The 15043-nt window shown below is 36.0% G+C and overlaps 4 protein-coding genes across 4 annotated transcripts; 2 read left to right on the forward strand and 2 right to left on the reverse strand.

Annotated features, from left to right (window-relative positions):
- Positions 1-25: 25 nt before the first annotated feature.
- On the reverse strand, positions 26-3940 carry sip1 (septin interacting protein 1). The gene is made up of 13 exons (XM_066290447.1): positions 3850-3940; positions 3438-3734; positions 3018-3269; positions 2576-2886; positions 2352-2518; positions 2075-2270; positions 1805-2014; positions 1456-1718; positions 1095-1291; positions 821-1042; positions 562-768; positions 373-509; positions 26-312 (listed from the first exon to the last, which is right to left on the reverse strand). The coding sequence occupies exons 2-13, from the start codon at positions 3541-3543 to the stop codon at positions 61-63; spliced, it is 2520 nt and encodes an 839-aa protein (XP_066146544.1). The 5' UTR covers positions 3544-3734; positions 3850-3940; the 3' UTR covers positions 26-60.
- Positions 3941-4544: 604 nt separating this feature from the next.
- ZnT49B (Zinc transporter 49B) lies at positions 4545-7348 on the forward strand. Its single transcript, XM_066290455.1, has 10 exons — positions 4545-4855; positions 4922-5614; positions 5669-5795; positions 5851-5989; positions 6048-6203; positions 6255-6366; positions 6419-6629; positions 6691-6883; positions 6940-7053; positions 7106-7348. The coding sequence occupies exons 1-10, from the start codon at positions 4780-4782 to the stop codon at positions 7148-7150; spliced, it is 1866 nt and encodes a 621-aa protein (XP_066146552.1). The 5' UTR covers positions 4545-4779; the 3' UTR covers positions 7151-7348.
- On the reverse strand, positions 7337-8158 carry Trs20 (TRAPP subunit 20). The gene is made up of 2 exons (XM_066290456.1): positions 7931-8158; positions 7337-7717 (listed from the first exon to the last, which is right to left on the reverse strand). The coding sequence occupies exons 1-2, from the start codon at positions 8015-8017 to the stop codon at positions 7385-7387; spliced, it is 420 nt and encodes a 139-aa protein (XP_066146553.1). The 5' UTR covers positions 8018-8158; the 3' UTR covers positions 7337-7384.
- Positions 8159-9322: 1164 nt separating this feature from the next.
- Positions 9323-14674, forward strand: bsf (bicoid stability factor). Its single transcript, XM_066290454.1, has 10 exons — positions 9323-9716; positions 9823-9992; positions 10044-10404; positions 10722-12086; positions 12246-12505; positions 12565-12787; positions 12921-13390; positions 13439-13748; positions 13803-14074; positions 14135-14674. The coding sequence occupies exons 1-10, from the start codon at positions 9574-9576 to the stop codon at positions 14599-14601; spliced, it is 4041 nt and encodes a 1346-aa protein (XP_066146551.1). The 5' UTR covers positions 9323-9573; the 3' UTR covers positions 14602-14674.
- The last annotated feature ends 369 nt before the right edge of the window (positions 14675-15043 follow it).

Genomic DNA, 15043 nt, shown 5'->3' on the forward strand with positions numbered 1-15043 from the left:
CGGATTTTTCAATAAAACGCGTGGATACAAAACTTATCACAATTTATTAGTGTCAACATATTAAGAAGCTACATCTAACAACCTATTCAAAGAAGTGGGTATCCACGTGGACCCATTTTGGCTAAAAAATATAACATTCCTGTCTATGTAGCACTGAACCCCACTGGTGCCTATTCGATAGACTTGTTTTGCTTCATGGTATTTATTAGGTATAGGCACAAAGAGTATTCCGCGCTCTTCGCATCGCTTTGTTACCAGATCTTTAAAACCTTGAGGAATCGCCGCTGCTGCGCGTACGACTTCTGCGAAATTCTGCAAAAGAAATTCTCATAATTCAACATATAAACTTCTAAATGCTTACATGAACCTTACCTCAATCTTTGGAGGGGGTGGAGGAAGGGTTGAGTTACCTTCGGCGTTTGATAGATAAGAAATAGACTCTTTGGCTCCAGGTTGTTGTATGATCCCCGCAGCTCTGCTCATCATTTCTAAAGCTTTGTGGAAGCTATCTGAAATCAGATTTTTATATTAAAAAAAAAATGTAACTGTTGCAAAAAATACCTTTGATTGTTGGTTGACTTAATAAATCGTCAGAAAGCATCCTTTTCCAGCCAGAATACCACTCAGTCACCTGATTATAGTTTGGGTTATGATTGAGCCACATGGCTAGAGTTTGTAACCATCGCGGAAAAAAACACTTTTCTAATATAAGCGTCATGTTGGGCATAGAGAGCATGTCCTTCCAGTCCATCACCCAATGCCAAGGATCTAAAATTAAGACCGGAATTTCAAAAGAAACATTTGCGAAATTAAAACTTACCAAGTAATTGTTGGTGGGGATTAATAACCATCGTTTGCATGCAATGCTGCAGCTTTGGAACAATATGTTTAACAAGGAAAGCCAGAAAAGTCCCCTGAGACAACGCTCTCTGCCACGGTTCCAACATTAGTTTGGCTGACCTATCTGAAGGGTGCCAACCGCTCAAGGCCGAACCCAATATATCTTGGATTATCGGGTATATTCTTTCGTGTAGATGTTCATCTAAAATTGCAAAAAAAATTATTTGCTATTAAGTCACTCATGACTTACTTACCAAGTAATGGAATCCAAGGATGGATCCATAAATGTATGGGAATGATGTCTGTAAGAGGATTCCATCTTTTGACTTCTTCCAACATGCGTGGCATTATCATCTGGTCGAAGGTATTGTTCAATATCCATAAAGGAAGTATTGGTTTCCAGGCTTCAATAAGACTGATCATCGGGTCACAGTCACGCGGACTCCAAGACCTAGATACAAGAGGAGAAATGCATATGTTAATATACGATATTTTTGCGTCCACAAGCCAACTATTAATATATTGATTTGAGATCAATTTGATATCGATAATATTTATCTAGAAAAAAAAATCCAACAAAATCCTAAATTGTTGTACACAAATCACGTAACTTACCTAATGCAAGTTCTCATAACGGGCACCCAAGTGTGCCATATGAGACTATCGTATGGCTGAATTCCAACTTTATTACCTTCTATTGTCCCAGTTCGGTGTTTTGGCTCTTCCAAAATCGCTTTCCAATGGCTGTAGAAGTCTACGTAGTACGTCGGCTGTTGCAGTGGGTTCCAACTGGCTAAAGCAGATGTCAAAAGAGGGCCCACTAGACCTGGGGCTAGTTCGCCTAGTTCATACCGCAGGTATTCTTCCGGGAAATCTTTCTGTTGAGAAGATAATTTATTGATTTATATTTTTGATGTTGTTCAAATGGAAGTTTGAGATATAGTAACTGAAAAACACTTTTTACCAAAAGTCCTTTGAAGATTTCGCCTATCTGGCCTAAAGAATAATCCTGAATTGGGTCCATTAATTTGTCAACAATGGTTACTATGTATTTGAGATTGTCAACCATTTTTTCTTCTTGCACAATGGTTTCTTTCACAGCAATTTCTTCTTGTTTTAAAGCGACCATCCGGTCTTGGACTTGCCTGGTATCATGATCAATTCTTATAATATCCTTTAAAATAATAATTGTAATTAAAATCACTGTAAGGACGTCCTGATAACCATAACATACTTGCTCACACATAGCCACCAAGATGTCTAACTTGTGTTGAATTTCTGGTAGGATAAAATTTTTGCACTTTTTATGGATTACATCTTCAAAATGTTCAACCCCAGGAGGACCCTTTAACCCGCTTAGAGCATGATATCCACTCAAAATTCTTTGCTGAGGTCCTGTCATATCAATAACTTTAACTTTTGTCAGCTCACTGAAACGAAAATAATTTGTTAGAGATTTTGATACATTTTTTAATTGATACTTTATGTAAGATTATGCAAAATAAAATTACCTGGATAGACCTAAATTTCTAAAACTTCCAGGTCTTTTTCCTTGCTCTATGACATCATCTACACTTCTATAATAGTATCGAGTTTTTTTAGAAGATACATCTGTTCTTTTCCATTTTGATGGTCCTTTCAACTCTTTTTGATCCTCATTTTTTATCTTAATTTCCTCCTTAAACAAATACATAAATTTTACAACTAGGGACATTACATATAATTGAACACTTACTTTGGGCTTTGCTAGGGAAGCAGCTTTTTCAGGCCCATAAGCCCCAATAGCACCCCTTCCCTTCCTCAAATGTGCCTCAACTGGAGTGGAAATACCTTGCAAATCCTTGCCTAAACCTCTGCCTGGCTCATATCCCATTTGAAGAAGCAACTTGGCACCAATTCCTTTGGTGTGTTTTTCCCAGTTTCCCATTCCTTGATTTATCAATGCAGGATCAACTTTATTTTTGGTCCTAAACCCTGCAATTTCTCCTGTGGTTTCAGTTACTATAGATTGTTGGGGGGGATTTTTGTTTCGTGATGCACCAAAGCCTGAAAAATGCTTTGTGTTGGACAATATTTAATGGACTGAAAAGGGGATTTACAACAAAACTGATCAAAGAGCTTTTGTTTGAAACTGTTTTTGAGTCATAAGTGTGTTGCTCTCCTTAGGATGTTTTTACCTAATCTTGGAGCCATTTCTTCATCAGAGTCTGAGCTATCCCTCGACTTAAAAGATGTTCCAGGTTGATCTTCATCAGAGGCCTCTTTCTCTGTCTTCAATTCTCCATCTGGTTTCACTTTCTTCCCTGCTTGTTGCACTCCTCCAGTCACAAATCCAATAGGGGCAGAATAGTTTTTTGGGGGTGCTTTGCCAGCTTTAAATGCCTTTTGCTTTTTTTCTTCTTCCTCTTCACTGTCATCAGCCCATATACCTGTGAACCGATCATCAAAATATTTTTTTAGATGGCGTTTTCTTTAGATGGAATTTCAAGTTTTTCTTATGAAATTAAGTGGACCTATGAGTTTGTGTTAGCAGTTGTATCTAGTATAGTCCTGAATGTCAAAATGACTGCAGTCAGAAGGGCAGTTAAAAGACTTACCATAGATTTGTTGGTGTTTGCTTAAACCATATTTGGGTCTGTTGATATTAAACTCATTTTCTAGGTCAAAATCTGTGATTTCGAATTTCTCCATTTCATCCTCCATATTTGCTTCAAGTTTTTGTCGATCACTAACGTTGAAATGTGAAATTAGAGTTTAACTTATTTAAAAGAGGGAATTAAAAAACCATAGACAATTTTTTGATTTTTGAGGAACTTTGTCACCAGGGCTGCCAGATTGCTTGGAGAGGAAATCGTAAAACAAGCGTTAAGAGAGATCGTGAGGTTTTAGTAAACCTACAACAAAATGGTTAACTGAGTAGGTGCTTCTCAATAATGACCATTTTAAATTAATTAAAACTGCTGGAAAACATTTTAATTTTCACTTGAACTTAGTTGTTTATGCATTCACCTTAATTTCTCCTTGCTACCGTTAAGCCATAAATTTTGACAGATAAACTTTAGATCATATGTCAAATGCGAAACTTTAATTCCACACTGACTTTAAAACTCGGAAATATAATTGGTCCTTAGAAAATGGAAGTTTTAGTTGTTAAGTCCTATGTTGAGTTATAGGCAATATTTAGGCCTTTACGGCCTGAAAGTATTCTTTGTCGTAAAACTATGAGTAATTGTATGCAACCATGAAAACCATCCCAAACTCACAATTCACTTTCTTATTTTAATTGAAGAGGTCCGAGTTAGCTGGGGTCGCGAACTGACTAACAATTTGCGCGAGCATTGCTGATCAGCATTGATCTCGTTCTATCGTTGTTCACTTATTTGGTTTCGGCATGTAACCGAGAGAAAGAGAGTTAGCCTAACAGAAGCTAATAAGCTACTGTTAATCAGATTTCGAAGCGCTATATGGGGTATGCGGCATTCTTTTACTCTAAAATTAACTCTGAAGAAGCCGACAAAACCGGAGTTATCTTGACTTTTGTTAAGAAAGTTGTACTTCATCAAATTAACTCGGGAAAAACATGAAAATCTTCACGGAATTCTGGAATTCGAATAGAAATCGGGAGATCTGGCAGCTTTGTACGTCGCCATTTCTATTTTTTGTTTTCTGGGGATTATCAATCAATTTTAATGTCAAAACAATATTTGAAAACTCAGATGTTTCATCTCAGTTTATTGTAACTGATATATATACATTAAAAAAGAGACCTTCTGATCTCCAATCATTCCAGAGCATTGGAAGTGATGAGAACAGGTTTCTTTTGTCATTATCTCCGATTTCAATTTCAGGTTAGAGCTCAAAGCAGTCATTTTTCTATTTTCAATTTTATTTCGAGATTCAAATTTTTCTTAAAATTGTTGATAATAACGAAACGAAATTATGTTGCCACGGAGTTCTTCGACAGTGAGGAAGCTGTTCGTTATATATTCCTCAAAGAGCAGGAATGGCAAACCTGGTGAGTCTCAATAAAATCCATTTTGCAAACATCCAAATATACTAGATTTTGACCATTTTCTTGCAGAAATTACCTTTCGTCACCTTTGCCATTTAACCAAATTTCACCATCAAAGTATACTCCATCATCTTGAAACAACCCTATCTAAAGTCCAACATAGTTGTCGATTTAATTCAAAAGATGTGAAATCTTCAAACCCAGCTTTAGTTTCCAAATCTACAGTTGAGGAATCACCAAAAGAACTTGTAGATAAGCCCACGCCTATCTTAAAAGTCATTGCCCCCAATATAAAAGACCAGGAAGTCCAAGGTTTGGCCTCAAGTGTTGTTGCTCCAAATTTGTCTGACAAGAATGTGAAAGAGCAGAGCTTAGATGATATAAAACCTCCTGAGAAAACTAATATCACTGCAAAATTGAAAGAGAAGCTGATTGGTACAGTGGTAGCAGATAAAAAGGATGACTTGAAGGAACAGGTTAAAGTTCAGCCTAAAAAGAGGAAAAAAGTGGACTTAACAGCACAATCACTGGAGAGGAATTTTATTACTCCTGTTCGAGCCATGGCAGACTTTTTATTGAAACCTTCAGATCTTGAGTCCTTACCAAAAACAAAAAGAAGGTCTCCTTATGAGGCTGAGCCACCCATTACTGTGTATTGGAGAAGAGATGTTGAGGCTAAGGCATTAGAAGTGTGGGGCTCAAAGGAGAATTTATTGAAGGAGTTAATTAAGAGGGATATTGAAAAAAAAAAGTATCAGCAAAGTAAGATATTGTATACTGCTAAAAACAAAATCATCTTAATTGTAAAAATTTTAGACATTTTTACTGTAAAAAGAAGATTAAGGGATTATAGAAGAGAGTTAGGGAAATCTGCAGATATAATTGAAGATGAATCGGGTTTAATGGGGAGGTCTGGAAGGGTTGTATTGACAGCTGTTGCAATGTAGGTGTAGCTCCATTATACATTAGGGGTTTCTGATAAGGGAATGGTCTTTTAGCAATGGTACCAATTGTCTGTTTAAATTTTTTGCTTGGCTATACACAGGATCTCATAGCATGTTTTCTGAATGCATACATTCCCTAGCAGATACTATAAATCAATTAATTTTGGCATATGGAATTCATAAATCTATTCAGGTAACTATGCTCCAACAATCACTTAACAATAACTTGTTAAGATACAAATTGGATATAGATTGCAGACTCTTACCACCCCTATGGGTACTCCAATATGAAGTATGTGGCTTCCCTAATTTCAGGAGTAGGGATATTCTGCGTAGGAACTGGTCTCTCTTTTTATCATGGGATTTCAGGGCTGTTGCATCCCCAACCAATGGAAGATTTCTTTTGGGTAAAAACTCTTCAAATAAAATCTAACAATTCTTTAAAGAGTTTTTTTTAGGCATATTTTATATTAGGTGGGTCTTTGGTATCTGAGGGGGCTACTTGGCTGGTGGCTTTCAATTCTATAAGAAAGGGTGCTAGGGAAGTTAATATGTCAGTCAAGGATTACAGTAAGTGCTTTTTAGGGTTAAAAAAATGTATATAAAAATATGAAATTTACAGTATTTCGTGGGCAAGACCCCAGTGTTAATGTAGTGCTCTTAGAAGACTTTGCAGCAGTTGTAGGAGTAATTGTAGCAGCAGGTTGTATGGGAATTTCCTCAGCTACAAACAGTCCTGTTCCTGACGCCTTGGGTTCTCTTTTAGTAGGGTGCATTTTGGGGTCTGTGGCTTCATTTATAATATATACAAATGTCGCCGCACTGGTAGGCAGGTAAGTAAATTAGTATTTGAGAATCTAAGACATCTTTTAAATGCAACATTTTAATATAAAGATCTATCCCAGAGGAAAACTTGGAAAAGATTAATGCAGAGTTAGAAAAAGATGTGATGATTCGGGCCATACATGATGTAAAGGGTATTGACATGGGGAATTATCTGGTGAGGTATAAGGCAGAACTTGATTTTGATGGTAGAGAATTGGCTAGGTCATACCTAGATAAACAGGATTTGAATGAGTTATTGGAGGTTTGTATTGTATTCTTTAATTGCATTTGCAATCTTATTGTGCTGGTATTATTTAGGAAGCAAGGAAACTCGAGAACATTGATCAATTAGAGGAGTTTATGTTGAAACATGGGGAGAATATTGTTGATTTGATGGGTGGGGAAATTGATAGAATTGAAATGAAATTAAGGGTAAGTTAAAAAGTTTATCAATTTTTGAAGCTAAAAATGTATGATATTTCAGAAAAAACATCCTGAAATTCGACACTGTGATTTGGAAATACTGTAATTATATTAACAATTTAATGTATTGATTAAATTGTAGGTACACCTATGCTTAACTGCAAATTAAGTGTTAAATTCAGTATTTTGCTTTTATTTATTTTCTTGTTAAGGTTTTAAAGATGGTAGTTTGTTTTTATTTAAGTAGTTCATATAGTTTACCTTAAAGGAGTTATTTTTTTATACATAAAGCTTATTAAAATTATATAGATGTTTTATTTCCAAAATATACAACTTAATCCTAATTTGTAAGGTACTTTTTGCCATACAACTGAGCCTTTTTCTCAAACACGGCGCTCTTAATTGGAGTATTCTCTTCATAAAAAGGGTTCATGGAATGCTTAATATAAGCCTCATAAATTTCATTGAAAAAGTTCTTAATGCCATCGTCATTTTTGTTATCATGCACTATTACAAATCTAATCAGGCTGGCGGTAACAAAGGCAGAAACAAACCACTGATTAAACTTATCTACAGACTTCAAGTACATATTTTGTGTTTTCCATTTGTGTTCATCTATGAGGTCCAAGGCTGAGTGGGCAATAAATTGGTTTAAATGTCGATGATCTTCTTTCTGAAATCGGGTATGATAATTAGCACTTAAAGCCCAATAAAACAAAATGCTGGCAAGTTTATCCAAATGATGTGTTATAGGAAAATCAAGAGATAGTAAATTGTTTGACTTAATTTAATCGTTTCTCTAGAATTAATTTTCCTGGTAAATTTGCTTAAACTTAATTTGCGGAAGTAAAATAGGGTTGGATGGTTGGTTATTAGAAATTGGTACCTTGGGGTCTTTTGCATTGGTGAACTCTATTTCAAATAACGGCTTGTCTTTATGTCCTATGATAACAAAATAGTATGTACCGATCATACTGGTTTCTAAAACTTCTAAATTTGCTTTTGTTTCCTTTTTATCTGAGTTATTATGAGTATTTTTTACATAATTTGAAAAATATTGGATTTTTATACTGAATTGTTTAAAATCAAAAAGTCAACAAACAATCACCTTATTGTCACTGTCACTGTCAATCATCGTAAGTAATGTTTTTACTGCGATATTATCGAGTGCTTTTATTTCTCTTTTTAATGTGACTGAACTAAAAAGGATAAACAATTTTACTTGATACATCTAATACTAATGCATTTGGCAACATTGCATTAATCAGCTGGTGCTAAAACAGTATTTAAATTTTAAAGGTAATTTGCGTTATGCATATACATTTAATTCATTAACAGATTAAAACAGAACTCCTAACCGCGCTTTAATGGTCGATAAATGCGATTCACAATGTGTGCACCAAAACCACCATAAACCATATTTGGTTGACTCGTTAATTAAAGAGATACAAGCATGTGAAGAGGACTTTCAAAAGGCGCAAGAATCATTCACTGGGTTGTTCTTCAAGACTACTGCTTCTATCAACTCATTGGCCTTACATTTAGGAAGGCTCAAGAGGTCTGTAAATACACCAGATTCTAGTAAAGTTGGTTGGTTGGAGCCTTTTGAGGAAAATTTAGAGATACAACATCTTCAAACCAAACTGTTCGAAAGTCTTCACAAAACTAAACATTCAATAAAGAGATCTCTTTTAAAATGTAGTAACTTGGTTGCTCAACATACCTTAATGAATATGCCATACTGTGAGTTGAAATACTACAATCAGCAACTTAGGGATCTTCATATGAAAAATGGTGATCAATCCTATGTACTGGAAAAATTGACTTATTCTGAGGCTTTACTAGATTTACAAGAATTATCTGCTATGGAAGATAATGTGGAAACTAAAATAAGAAGCTATATAAATTCTAATTGTTGTGGGGATAGTGATGAGAGAGTTTTTAGTAGTGAAGTAGAAACCATTGAAGAGTTTTGTGGAGATTACAAAGATGTTTTAAGGTCTTTTGATATAAGATAAAAATAATACTGAAAGTAGCTGTTGAATTTTGTTTATTATTGTGTAGTAATAAGTAATATATTATGTTTTTTCTTATGTAATTGTAGCAATTTGAATTTTAATAAATAAAATTAAGATAAACTTTGGATGAGTGATGCCATATGACAACATTGTCAACTGCAGGAATTTATTTAATAAAAACAAATACACGTCATCCACTCCCATTATCTTTCTCTAAATACACGAATAGAGAAAGATAACTACAGAGGCGCTATGTAAAAAGATTAAGAAATTAAAACAGACGCCATTTTTCAAAAGATAAGATGTTTTGTTTCAGCACCAAGCTTCTCTAAAATTGCAATAAGTCTCGTACAATTAAATAACCAAGAGTCTCAATAACGCGGTACGAAAGTTTCGCTTGTTTAAAGTCAATCTAGTCTCCATTTGAAGAAAACCGCGCAGATTACATCAGTCAACCTCGCCCCCACCTCTACCCTTTCCATCACTTTCGTCAAAAGTACCAAACACGAGGATGGCATCAATTTTGAGATCTTCGAAATTCGTAAGGTATATCGCTGGTTTTGCAAGGAATGTGGTCGTGAACACCCCCAGAGAGCTCGACGGGAACCTCGTCAACTCCGCCACTGCACAATGTTACTGTGGAGCTATTCCCAGGTACTCAAATGGCATTACTTTGTAGAATAGGTTATAAACAGCTCTGTAAAAAACTTTTATTACGCAATAAACCGGGAATATCATAAGAATCTTTTGGTTGTATTAGGACTTTAGCCACTCAGACCAACACTCAACATGACCAAAGTCTTGAGCGAAGATTCAAATCCTTAGATCAGGATGTGAGAAAATCTGGGCGAATATCTAGGAGGGATATTGAAGATGTGTTGGAGGAGATAAGGAATGCTCGATCTGCGACAAGTTCACAGTCACTTTTGGGTACTTTTATTACATTTTAAAAATATATGTAGCTTGAGTATTGAATTTCAGTCATTCGATGTTGTGGCACCTTAGTTCCTGATGAACTACCAGAAGTGAGAACAAAACTAGTACAAGAAATATGGAACACTTTAATCAAACTGAACCTTCCAATGGATGTTTCTCATTACAATGCTCTTTTAAGAGTTTATTTAGAAAATGAACACCCATTCTCTCCTACTGAGTTTCTCAAAGAAATGGAGAGTAGAGGAATAGAGCCTAACAGAGTTACTTACCAGAGATTAATATCTAGGTATTGTCAGGATGGAGATATTGAAGGGTCCACTAAAATCTTGGAATACATGAGAGAGAAACAGATGCCAGTAAATGAGAATGTATTTAATGCACTTATTTTTGGGCATTCACAAGCAGGGTAAGTAAAATTTTTCTCCTTCTCTGCTGAAAGCTTTCATTAAGGAAATTTAAATAAAAAAAACCTCTGTTTTCTAAAATCTCTCTAACAAGCAAAAACTATAGGATACCATAATCTGAACTTCATAATTTTTCCATGAATGTCTGAAAATATCTGATAAGTAAAAACAACATTTTAAAGACTAGATTAATATAAATATGGTAATAAGGACTGTGATGAGTCCACCAAGTTGTTTTGGCACTTACTATATAGAAACATCAGTGTTTGCTTGTAAGAGCTTTCACAGTATTCATGTTTTAAAATATATTATTAATTAGGGATATGAATTCAGCCCATGGAATTTTGGCTGTTATGGCCCAAGCAGGCTTGGAGCCTAGTGCAGACACTTACACCACACTACTATGTGGTTATGCCAGAAGTGGGGACATGGACAAAATTAATGCTTTAATTAATGAGTGTGAACAAAAAGAGATTTATCTATTGGATAAGGATTATTTAGATATTGTGTACTCACTGGCAACTAATGGGCACGAGCAGTATGTTCCAGAAATTTTGTCTAAAGTGAAGAGAACAATTGGTTACAATCAAGACGCCATAAATTTCATTTTGAGATTGATAAATAAAGGAAAAGACGAGACTGCATTTGCAATACTTCATACTATGCTGAGATCCACAAAGCCTGATGGCACTATCATGCCTGTAGGGAATTTCTTCATTCGGCAGTTAGTGAAGATTGATAGAGATGTAGATACTGTGGTATCGTATTCTAAAAGACTAGAAGAGCATGGCATGTATGAAAAGGGAATACTTTTAGCTACAGAAATAAGCTTAGAGCTTGGTAGGGAAGAGCTAGCATATGCATTAATGGAGCAGATCAAGCAGCAGGGCTATGAAATTAAACAACACTTTTTCTGGCCTTTGATTATTGCTAATGCCTCAGACAAAACAGGAAAAGGTATTGTCAATGTTTTGAAGAGAATGCAAAGCTTTGATCTCATACCAAGTCAGGAAACTTTAAGAGATTGGGTGTTGCCCAATCTGAATGGCAGTAGTAGCAAAGTGCTTTCAATACTCAGGGATGCAAATGTGTCTCTAGGGTCTTCAGCTTGTGGGTTGGTTGCTAATTTATTATTGAAAAATGAGATTTCTGAGGCTGCCACTATAGCCTCCAGTGTAAATGCTTATTATGTGCCTGAGCTCATAAGAAGGCCCTTAACCAATGCGCTTTATGCCACAAAAGACGTGAATTCTTACATTACGATTCTTAGACAAGTGTATGAAAGTTTGAAGAAGAAAACTCCTCCCTCAGAACATCAGGACTATGTCGATGGACCTTCTGTCGTGGGCGCATATTTAGTCGATATATGCTCAGCTCGTCGCAATTACGTCGAATTAATCCCGGAAGTTTTGGAGCATCTTGTGGAGCAAGGCCTGAGCATCACCACAACGCATGCAGAAATTTTGGAAAATAAACTGGGGGAACAAATGACTGACCATATCTCTGACATGCTGGGCAGATTAACTTCTGGAGAATTAACACCTGCACCATTGTCAAAAAAACCCACTTACACTCCCTATTATCAGATGAATGTGGATCAGTTAGAGAAATTAGTACAGAATCTGGGGTCCAAAGGAGTGGAGACTTTGGGGTACAAAAGACGTTTGTTGACTTTGTATCACAGGTAAGTGTTTAAATTAGTGTTTTAGAATTCTTGATTATGATTTTACAAGTATTAAAAAAAAAGGTATTTAAGTTGTTTGTTTTCTCATATCTTCTTGTATATACAATTTTGTGTTTCTTTGCAAATCAACAACGGAATATTATTATGTAACTTTCTTAGGGAAATAAACTTGGAGAAAATGTTGGAACTCTTGGAGCAAATAAAACAAATTCCAAACTTTGTAGTAACGGCCGGTATTCACGCAATTCTTATGGATACTTATGCAGCTCACAACCAATTGGATAAGGCATTGGAACACTTTAATAGTATTAAAGAGATTGAAAAGGACCAATTTCAAATTGACGAAAGTAAACTTGTTCGATTAGCCGGTTTGTTTGTCAAAAATGGAAAGATTGAGGAAGCAATTAAGATCTTGGAAGGTCAGTTGATTCTTTCAACTGAGCATCTGATAATGACTTTTTTATGTGTGCTTTTTCAGAGACTCCTAGAGAGAAAAGTACCAGAGGTTATAGTTACACTTCCTTGGTGTGGCGGGTATTAAATTCTCTTGCCGAGAAAGGACAAGCGGAGGATTTGGAGCGGTTGTTCGATACTTTGATTAAGAACGAACTTGCTGATGTTACAACGGTTACTTTAGGACCTTTGATTAAAGTTCACCTGATAAATAATGATTTGGACGCTGCATTGAAGAAATTTCAATGGTAAGGCAATTGTGATTTAATTTTGTATATATTCTGTTTGTATGCTTAGATTCAATTGTTTTTGGTATATATAATTATGATTTTTAAGTATCTTTGGGTATCAGAAAAAAAAATTGTGTCAAATTTTCTTTAGGTGCGTAGAACAATACCAAGCAACCCCATGGAAAAACGAGTTGGTTTGCAAACTAATCGAAGTTGAAGATGCTGACAAACTCCAAAAACTTACTGATCTTAGTACTTTGGTACATGGAGAAATAAACAGTCTTTATGATTTGGTGTTCGCATTCGTGGAATGCGGCCGAATCAGACAAGCACGCAAAATTCTAGAAACTCCCGGGCTTCAAAGCAGACCTCAGCGAATCAACAACGCCTGCGAAAGATTTCAACAAGAAGGATTGGTCAAGCCATTGGAAGGATTGAAAGACGCCACCAGGGACCTGAATCACATCGATCGCAGTGATATTTATTACCAGCTGCTGCTCAGTTATATTAAGCAAGATGATCCGGAGAAGAGCTTAGGATTATGGACGCAAATGCAGGAGGAAGATTTGGCCCCCACTGATCAATTCTTGTTGAAACTCGGCAGTTTCTTACAGGAGAAAGGTGAGTGTATACAAGCATTTTCGGAATTTCCCTAAAGTCGCTTTGCAGGTCATCAAGTACCTTTCGCGATACCTCAACCTAAACTGAAGATAAAGCAGCGGCCTGTTCCTAAAGAATCGATTCCGCAAGCTGCTCCATCCCTGCCACGTTCCAGACAAACTATTTTCAGGCAAAATTTGGTTGAAGGTAAACTGAATGATTGCCTGCTGGCTTTCAGTAAAAGTCAGGACAGAGTTTCTGTGGCTGAAGTCTCACAGCTCATTGAGAGACTTATACATCAGGATAGGCTCGACGATGCTGTTGGGGTCACTTTGGAATTAATCAATAAGGGCTCTTTCCCTATTCAGAAGATCTTCAGGTTAGATTTTGCTGATAATTTTTTATATGGATTTTAGAAGGCAAATTTCTTTAGGTTTTTACTAAATAAGGTTGCCGCGGCTGGTAGAGTGGACGATTTAAACAAAATTGGAAGCAAACTTAATACTGAGGTTAAACGAATGGTGTCCTTTGATAACAGGTTATGCCACGCTAATATAGTTGCTGGCAAAGTGGAAGATTATTTAGAGAAACTGGAACAGGATATTGATAATGCATCCAGTGATAATTTGGAAAATATCAGCAGCCAGTTTCCGAGAGGGGGCGCCTATGGAATATTGGAGAAATATCCGGAATATTCCGATAAATGTGAGTGAGGACTTCATTATTTAAACGTTACCAACTTTTGTTCATTGATGTTTTATTTAGTTGAGAAAATTGCCATAAAATACGCCGCCAAAGGAATAGTGGGTCCACTAAATGTCCTATGGACGAAGTATTTCATCGACAACGTTCCTGAAAAGACCTCGCATTTGTGGCAAACTTACTTAAAAGACGCCCCCAGAATTATGTTCCAAAAAATCATTCACACAGCTAGAGAAACCCAAGATCAAGAACTAATAAAGCGACTTACAGACCACTTGAAAATCAGCAATGTCACGCCGGGAGCCGTCGGCAATGCCTTCAGTTGCTATTTAGACGTTTTAGTGGCCAAAAACATGACAGATGAAGTTGTCGAGGTGTTTGAGAGGGCTTTGACGCAAGTACCTATAGATAACATCAACAGAACGGCAGTGCTACGGGTCAAAGAAGTTTATGAGAAGTTAGGAAAGCCTTTTGAACATCCCATTCCTAGTAAAAACAAGAGTACTGGACAAGAAAATGAGGAATTTTAGGGTTAAAGCACGTGATTATGATTTTTTCTAGTTTAAGACGTATATTAATAAAGTATTGTTTTGTTTTTTACAATGTTTTTGTTTTTACCCGACGATAATGTGTGTAGTAATATAACTAGTAAAAGATAACGGATGGTCATTAAAAAAAAGCCTCGCAATAGACGGTCACCTACAAACGTCCGGCGTTGACTAAGCCGTTTGCTATTTACCATCAAAAACATCTAACAAAAGGACGACAGTTGATGAATTTATATAGGGTGTACCTTCGATATTATAAAGCCTGCTTGAGGTAAAAATTTAATTCACCACATTGCCAAAGACAGTTTATCAAGAAGTTGAAGAAATACTTGCCAAAGATGTTATCTTGACTTAAATATTATACTCGGCGTTGGTTTTGCATTAATTAAATAGATGTCATATAATATTTTTCATGGTTTTAATT

The sequence above is a fragment of the Euwallacea fornicatus genome, chromosome 15, assembly GCF_040115645.1.
Source record: "Euwallacea fornicatus isolate EFF26 chromosome 15, ASM4011564v1, whole genome shotgun sequence".
Taxonomy (NCBI): domain Eukaryota; kingdom Metazoa; phylum Arthropoda; class Insecta; order Coleoptera; family Curculionidae; genus Euwallacea; species Euwallacea fornicatus.

Coding starts and splice junctions, on each gene's coding strand:
- sip1 (XM_066290447.1), bottom strand. CDS start 3,543: ATGGAGGATGAAATGGAGAAATTCGAAATCACAGATTTTGACCTAGAA. Junction 1,719..1,804: donor AAATCTTCAAAGGACTTTTG/GTAAAAAGTGTT, acceptor TCTTCTCAACAG/AAAGATTTCCCGGAAGAATA. Junction 510..561: donor AAGTCAACCAACAATCAAAG/GTATTTTTTGCA, acceptor ATCTGATTTCAG/ATAGCTTCCACAAAGCTTTA.
- bsf (XM_066290454.1), top strand. CDS start 9,574: ATGGCATCAATTTTGAGATCTTCGAAATTCGTAAGGTATATCGCTGGT. Junction 12,788..12,920: donor GCATTGAAGAAATTTCAATG/GTAAGGCAATTG, acceptor AATTTTCTTTAG/GTGCGTAGAACAATACCAAG. Junction 13,749..13,802: donor CCTATTCAGAAGATCTTCAG/GTTAGATTTTGC, acceptor AAATTTCTTTAG/GTTTTTACTAAATAAGGTTG.
- ZnT49B (XM_066290455.1), top strand. CDS start 4,780: ATGTTGCCACGGAGTTCTTCGACAGTGAGGAAGCTGTTCGTTATATAT. Junction 5,990..6,047: donor GAATTCATAAATCTATTCAG/GTAACTATGCTC, acceptor AATTGGATATAG/ATTGCAGACTCTTACCACCC. Junction 6,884..6,939: donor ATTTGAATGAGTTATTGGAG/GTTTGTATTGTA, acceptor GGTATTATTTAG/GAAGCAAGGAAACTCGAGAA.
- Trs20 (XM_066290456.1), bottom strand. CDS start 8,017: ATGATCGGTACATACTATTTTGTTATCATAGGACATAAAGACAAGCCG. Junction 7,718..7,930: donor CCAATGCAAAAGACCCCAAG/GTACCAATTTCT, acceptor ACCCGATTTCAG/AAAGAAGATCATCGACATTT.